The following is a 7,797-nucleotide window of genomic DNA, read 5'->3' as shown; positions in this document are numbered from 1 at the left end:
TCAGCACCACGCTCAAAAGGAATTTGAAAAGTTTTATTGTATAAACAGTCTTTCCTACCAACTACTATTTTCAAACCCTGTTTAGCTTTCTTAATGAAACAAATCCTTACCAAGGTACCAACAACACAATGGCTACTTCTATTTCACATAAACTACACACAATGGAGATCAGTCTTTAGAGACTGGAATTGCTTTTCAGAAGGAGAATGGAGCCATGAAGTACGCCTTTTCAAAATCTCTTGGCACCTTTTGCAAGAAACATCCAGTGCCCCGTGATGGCATCTGTAACAATTAAATCAGTGAACACTCCTAGTTATTCCTTTCTCACTGAAGCCCAGAATTGCAACCTCAGAATTGGAAAGCAGTTATTCTGAAAAGCACCTCTCTCTCGTCCAACTGTAGCCCATACACAAACATCAACGGTGGAAAGGACTAATCCAATGTAAGCCGCAAGAAGCAAAGGAAGAGAACTCTTAAAGTACCAACTTGTTGATTTGCCACGCCTTTGCTGCACACTCACACCAATACATACACACATGTTCTGTCTCACACGTGCACAAAACATGGAAAATACCCATTTAAGGGCTTCAGTTGAGACTATTCCACATTGAGGCTAAATGGCAATTCTCAATTAAGGAACAAGATTTATATATTCAAGTACTTTCTAATTATTTCCTCACTGCACTCGGAACATTTTCTTAATTTTGAAACATTTTACTACTACTGCCCAGCTCTCAGTTTCTCTTAAAGTCAGGGGATTTTAACTGGCGAACATAAGGCTGCTTTTCATCAAACACTCGTATGCCTCTTCTGAGAAGATAAGCACAAAAAAAGGTCAGGAACACTGGTAACGTCACAATGAAAACAAAACTTAGAGATTAAATTAAAATAGCAATAATTTTTCAACAAAGTTTTTAGTGAGTTAAAAGTTCTGATAAAGAAAAATAACACAGCATGGTTCAGGATTACAAAATCAACCCAGTCAACTCACCTTCCAGGAGGAATTCCTCTCTTCGTGAGATCTATTCGTACTTTCTCACCCACGTGTCTATAAACCTCTACGATGGCTAGTATGGCACTGTCTCTCACCTGTGAATATAGTTTAAATGGTTAATTTCAGGGTTGCAGAAACCAACACAACATTTGCTGACAACCCACTAATCTCCCAGTTTCTACCGACGTGCGCCTGAACTCCCTTCACAAACCAGCTGAAACAGTGAGGATGGAAGGGAAAGGAAATACAACTGTTATTTCAAGATGGTATTTGCTCCAAGTTAGAGTATCTCCAGATGGTGAATTAAAAAATCCTAGAAATAAGAGCTCTAGAGGGAATTTCTGGGATTGACAAAAGAGTACTTTTGGAAAAAGAAGTGCTTTATTTAAGACTCCATGATAGTAGGCAATACTTGCAAAAGTTAGTCCTAATGCTTAATCTTGCCTTTATCTGTTGCTACATGCAGTGAGGTCCTTCCGAAAAAAAAGGACCTCACTGTCCATGGGTGTGGGCCAAAAGAATCAGTGTTTTCTTGACTTCCTTCAATAGAATTATACGGCACCACATAAACACAAGCAAGGGAATAAGACAAGATAAGGGATGGGGGAAGGGGAGTTAAAGCAAGGAGACGGAGTGCCTCTCTAAAAATTTTTAGATCACAATCATCACAATAAAAACTGCCGAAAATACATGCTAGTAAATACCATTATCCTTCATAAAGAATTACTGGAATGACTTTAGTATTGTTCTTTGTAATAGTTCAAACTAAACTCTATCTAAACTAAATCTCTAAATATCTAAACTAAATCTCTATCAAGATACAAACTACATCTTTATTAACAATTGACAAACAAAACTTAACAGATTTTCCCTAGAACAGAACAATGCTACACTATACAGAGTAAACGAAGACTTTGCTGTATGCAGAAAGAATAAAGACCTATCCCGTTTATTTGCCTGTCTTCTACCAATGCTACCTTCCTCCTTATTGCGTTCTTAGTTTCCCCTCTCAGATGGAACTTCAGATAAACCAAGAGAGCTCTTATCTATTTCCACTTGAAGGTTTTCTGAAGTTCAGATGTCACCATTATGAATTACATCTTGATTTTCACTGCAGATGTTTTTGCCCAATTAACTGATTTGAGCTACAGTCCTTGTATGTGTTCAAATGCCATTTGGATTCCATTTAGGAAATTATTACACATGATAACGTTATCTTCATCAAATTTGGCAGACTTACAGGTCTCATGCAGGGGCTCCTTCTGGAAACAACTATTTTCAGTAGAGACTAGTTTCAACCTCTGAAGACAAAACTTAAGGACCCAGAAACACTGCTGCCTTTCTAACTCTTACTTTCATCTTTCAGTGGATGGACTGATTAAGAAGAAAACGGGTTTACTGTTTCTCAGGGTAGAAAATAACAATCTGTATACGAGCAAGACTACTGTCTTTTGTTAAATGCCTAAGTTGATTTTGTTTTCATTCCTCCGTCAAAGTATAATCGTTGAAGCACCGTTAAGTAACGAAACCCTTACCTGACTATTGGAGTCACCAAATGCTGTACACAAATGCGGTACCAACTTGCTGAGGCTTAATGATTGTGCACCATAACTACAAAAAAAAAAGTAATAAAGATTTGTCATTTTCTGGTTGTGGGGTTTGGTTTTTTGTTTTTTACAGAAAACACTTTAGACAGAAGTGAACTTTTAGCTTAGCATTGCTAAAATACAAACTTACATCAATCAAGCTCCATCTCTCCCTCACTAGTCTCCTCTCTACTTTTGAATAAGAAAAAAAAAAAAGCTATATAGTCTTCCAGAAAGTTCACAAGTTGTTTAATTTTCCCCGTTTACTAATTTAGTTGACCCAGACTTCCTAAATTATTAGTTTCAAAGAAAAGGTACGTTCAGAAAACAAATAGAACCATTAGGTCTCCATAGAAACAGAAAGCTTACGTGTTTAAGGTAGCAATAAGACACAAACACACTCCTTCTCGGGATCGGTAATTCTTGTGTTTAAAGCCAACAGCAAGGCGTTCCCAAACGTACTATAAAAACAGAAATAATTGTCTTTGATTACCAGGAGCACAACACAACGTAATTCAATCCATATTTTATAGTTACATTCATTGCAGTTGCACAAAAAAACCAATGGACGGGTCCCCTGGAAAAGTAAAGGTACTTCTTGGAAAAAATTAAGTTATAAAATGCAGTGTGGAACACGGATTATTCCTACGCAAAAAAAAAAAAGGTATTTAAAAATTCTACAAAACATTCTTCAGAAATCTAGTCACTACGCAATATTGTGTGAAAGGTATACAAAAGGTATACAAAACTGTTGAGTCAGCACACACAAACATTAACATTACAAATTGACTTGAGCAGAAGTTGCTATAGTGTTTTCGCTTCATATTGTTTCCCTGCTAAAATTTCCTCTCATCCTCATCCACACTCCTGCTGTCCACTTCTCCCCTACTTTCACTTTAAATTCACTTCTTCATTTGCCATTTCTTTCTTGCTCATTTGTCCTAACTCCTTCCCTCCATTCATGCTCTGCTTTCATCTGTCCTTTTGTGCCGACACTGCTTCCCGTAGCACGGGACTCTCCAGCTTGCTAAACCCTTGTTCTACCTTCTTGCATGCCTGCCTTTAAGTCTCTCTCCCTCAGTTTCATCATTCCACTTCTCTAGCTTGTACAGTATGGTGTGAAAAAAAATAAAATAAATTAAAAAAAATTTAAAAATGAAACTTACAAGCCTGGGGATTCCCAGCTGTATTCCGGAGCAGATGCGCAGACCCCCCCAGCCGCAGTGCTGCCATGACAGCCCCCCCAGCTGGCATCCGCGGGGAGCGTTGCCTGGAGATGGCTGCACACTGGCAAGAGCACATTTTGCAGCCGGGGCACCACCCACCTTCCCACCCCCCTTCCCCAAAAAAGGTGCAATCACAACAGATTCCATACCCATCTGCTCAAATGTATTAGCACTTTCAAAAAAAAAAAAACAAACCCCAAAAAACAACAACAACAAAAACAACAAAAAAAACACAAAAAAACCCAAAACAAACCAAAACAAACCCACACCCTTGCAAACAGCTATTGATCAAAGGCAGCATTAAGAGCTGCCTTTATTAAAGATGTAACATGCAGCAGACATGAAATTTTCCAATTAGAGGCTTGCTTGATTATTTCATTCCATCTGCAGTTTCTCGTTTGCTTGTTTGTTTTATACTTCATTACATTTAGAGAAAACAAACCTTAGACAAGCAGGATATGGCTTGCCAAGACTACACAGTGTAACAATAAAAGAACAGGATCTCATAGAAGCAAACAGGCTTCCAATTAACCTACTGTCCCAGACAAACATGGGAAAAGTTGCCCTCCTTGCTAGGTGTACAAAAATACAGGTAGAGGGGGAAAAGTACCGAAACGAACAAAGCAGACTCAAGAGAAGTTTAGTCTTTCACTAAGTCAACTTTAAGAACTGGATTCTTCTATGTAGAGAAATTCAAATTGTTGCTTAGAGATTTCAACTCTCACAACTTGCTAGCAACAGTTAGTGTCAACCTCCCTTTGTCCCACTGATATATTCATACCACCTGTACCCCTGGTTTTATGCTTTCCTGCCCATAAGCAGCTACATCTAGTTCTCAGTCACAAACAACCAAAAAAACAAAAAACAAACCACAAAACAATCGACCAGCCAACTCAAACACATCTGAAGCAAGAAAAGGGAATTGACAACAGGACACATGAAATAAAATTCACCAGCACACTAGAATAGATAGGTTCATCAGAAAGAAACTTCCAGAACTTATCCCCAAAAAGTTATTCCACCCAGCTACTCCAAAGGGATGTTTTTCTGTGGCCAAGGGAGCCTAAAACTCTGTGTTTCAGTGCTGGAGGCGCAGGAAAGACTCCTCTGTTTGAGTCCCTGCTGTGAGAATGACCGATGCTTTTAATCCAAGTTTTTAATGCTACATAAGCTGCCCTGAGAGCAGAAAACCAAAACTGGTTGGAGGCCCCAGAAAAGCCGTATCTTCTCTTTAGGTACTTAGATACCTAAAATCCCAGTCACATCTGCGACCGAATCAAGTGAGAAAATGCCCCATGTTGGAAGGGAGATAAGGCCATTTCTACAGTTGCTTAACATGCTACCTGATCTTCTTATCAGGCAAACAAAGCGACTGAGAAAAATCTTCTCATTTCAGATCAACTCTGCAAAATCTGATTCCCTGCACATTAACATTCAAACCCACGTCTACAAATAAACAAAGCCAGGAACTAGCATGCAAAATAACTTAATTTTCAATCACAAAAAGATGTTCCCTATCAACTTCTGCATTTAGAACTCAGAAACAGATTTTCTGAACAAATAAAATCCTCAGTAGGTTCCTACTGACAATCAGGGTCCTCGGGGATCCAAACAGCATCACTGCTCAAACAATATAATCCTGTTGGAAGATCCGACATTTTTCAGACTCACAGCATAGTAATAACATGAGATTTAGCACTTGGAAGCCCCATAATGATAAAAAAAACTGTAAAAAGGTTTGCTTAAATTTCAACCTAAAACTACAAGTCAGAGGGCAACTTATCCCCACCTCAGTTTATCCAAGGTTCACCCAGCACATCTGTCATACATTTCTAAGTCAGAACACACCATCTCAGCTGTAGGACTACTCTTATGTGTTCAAGCAGGAGTAAAAAAAAGCAAAATAAATTCGCAGCTAACTATATTTATTCCCATTATGCCAACTCAAATCCAGGAGGGTGCTTCAAACGTGCGTTAATTAACAAAGTCCCGCCACTTGACACTAAAACATATACTCAGAATTTAGCCACGATATGCAAAACCAGCAAAATTGCGCTGTGCCAGAATTTCATCGAGCTGAATGATGCATCAGTGCCAATTTATTAAGAATATACTTAAAATTTGCACTATTAACAGTCACCATAACATTGTGACAGATTCCAAGTCAAGCTCATGCATAAGTCATAAGCTCACTGGAGACCTACATCCGAATCTACATTAAGTAACCATACCATGGGTGGCGCTGCTTCATCCATCAATTTCAATATAAGATTCTGTGCTTGCTCTCGAACTTGGTCTTTGGCATCTCCCATACGATCTATCAAAGGCAGAAGAACTACAGGGGAGGGAAGAAAAAAAAAGGAAGAAAAATTATTAAATACCCAACAAAAAGCTGATTAAGTGGTCAAGTATTTTCAAGTCTCAAATGTATTTCTGATTATCTTGAAAGACCATGACAAACACATTGGACTGAAATAAAAAAAAAAAAAAAGTATCTTTCAACAGGTTAAAAGAAGAGAAAGCTCCTCATCTTAAAACCAGTGTAAATTACTTCAATTTAATCTTCAAGCAGCATGTCAAGTCACATAATCTAGGTGGAACTCAACACAGACCATAATACCTGCCCAGCCCACTCTTCTGCTCCTGCACTCTAGGTAAGCTGGGGCTAAGTTTGCAATTACCATATCATTTATTCCAAACTATTAAACTAACATAACATTTACCTAGAGTCTTTTGGAGGTTTGTTCACATTCTAGGAGAAAAAGATAGGAGATAAGATGATTTTATGCTGCACTTGATGTTATGTCTCTGGAGACCTGAAAGTATTTTATCCTTGTTCTGTGACACCTCTCAGTTGCTGACTGCTACAAAATTCATTTTCCTATTCTCACAGAAGAAATAACTGTATTGCCCAAATTTTGAAAGAGAGATAAGTAATTTGAATGGTACTTAATGATTTTATAGTAATTAACTAAACCCCAGATTTGTCAGCAAACAAAAGGGAACAGAATCAGTAACTCATGAGGTCTCCTCAGTCCTCTGTTCCTATATTAAAGAGCAGACACTTCTGTATCATGATTTTTACTGCTGAAATAAGAATTTTCCCTCGTGCTGTATCTTTCTAATTGTCCTAATTTGAATATTTAATTCTACTGGCTCTGAATATTCCACTGACACCTTTAGCTACTTTTCTCAAGTGTTTGCATTTCTCATCTTTCCTTTCTCCACTGAGTAAGTTATTACAGCTACTTTGATTTTGCAGTATGAAAAGAAGCTTTGGGGGTTTGGGGAGTTGGGTTTTTGGTGTTGTTTTGCTGGTGTGGGACGTGGGATTTTTGGTTTGGTTTTTTGAGAGGTACTTTTGGTTTGTTGGTTCGTTTGGGTGGTTTTCCTCCATTTTGTAAACACAGAAGAAACACCCAGAACTGAAGAAGTCATTTGGGGGGGAGCACACAACTGACCCCTGTTGTAAACTTCCCATCAGCCACACACTTACTGATTGCATTTTTCCTCCCAAGAGCACTTATCATGAACTTTTTTCAGACTTCTAAACTGCCCTTTTACCTGTCCCACATCTGACTGGTGAGGTCTGCTACATGAACTCTGGCTTTACAACGACGGAAACAAAACACAACAGCAGAGAAGCTGTGCCAGCAGAGCGAAACACAACAAGCCCCAGTCCTGGGGGAACACAGCTCCTTTGTGACTAATTAGCCAGCCTAGGCAGTCGAGGGAGCTGCAGATAGCAGGGCTCCGCTCAAATCGGGAAGGCAAGCACAGAGAGCAGCTCCGAGAAGCAGCTGAACAGAGATGAGGTCACTGAGATAAAACCAAGCTATGACACTGCCTGCAGATTTCAGCATGCGAAGCCACAGAACAAACAGGTCTTTGTCACTTGCAGAGCAATGACAGAGGGACAACCTGCTGTGGGAGATGTTAGAGGCCCCAAATATTTGCAAGCTTGACTCCCGCCCCCACCCCCCCCCCCCCC

The 7,797-nt window shown here is 39.2% G+C and overlaps 1 protein-coding gene across 1 annotated transcript in view; it reads right to left on the bottom strand.

The window, feature by feature from the left end:
• Positions 1 to 734: 734 nt before the first annotated feature.
• The window catches only part of LOC104276042 (CLIP-associating protein 1-like), a gene marked incomplete at its 5' end in the record, with an annotated part of 14,969 nt that continues 7,906 nt past the window's right edge, over positions 735 to 7,797 (bottom strand). Inside the window, 5 exons of the mRNA XM_009872203.1 lie at positions 735 to 810; positions 992 to 1,089; positions 2,530 to 2,605; positions 2,950 to 3,041; positions 6,038 to 6,141. Coding sequence (XP_009870505.1) covers positions 735 to 810; positions 992 to 1,089; positions 2,530 to 2,605; positions 2,950 to 3,041; positions 6,038 to 6,141 — 446 coding nt within the window. The remainder of the gene's footprint in view (positions 811 to 991; positions 1,090 to 2,529; positions 2,606 to 2,949; positions 3,042 to 6,037; positions 6,142 to 7,797) is intronic.

This window comes from Apaloderma vittatum, unplaced genomic scaffold (assembly GCF_000703405.1).
Source record: "Apaloderma vittatum isolate BGI_N311 unplaced genomic scaffold, ASM70340v1 scaffold22396, whole genome shotgun sequence".
NCBI lineage: Eukaryota > Metazoa > Chordata > Aves > Trogoniformes > Trogonidae > Apaloderma > Apaloderma vittatum.
This window is presented reverse-complemented; position numbering and strand designations above follow the sequence as displayed.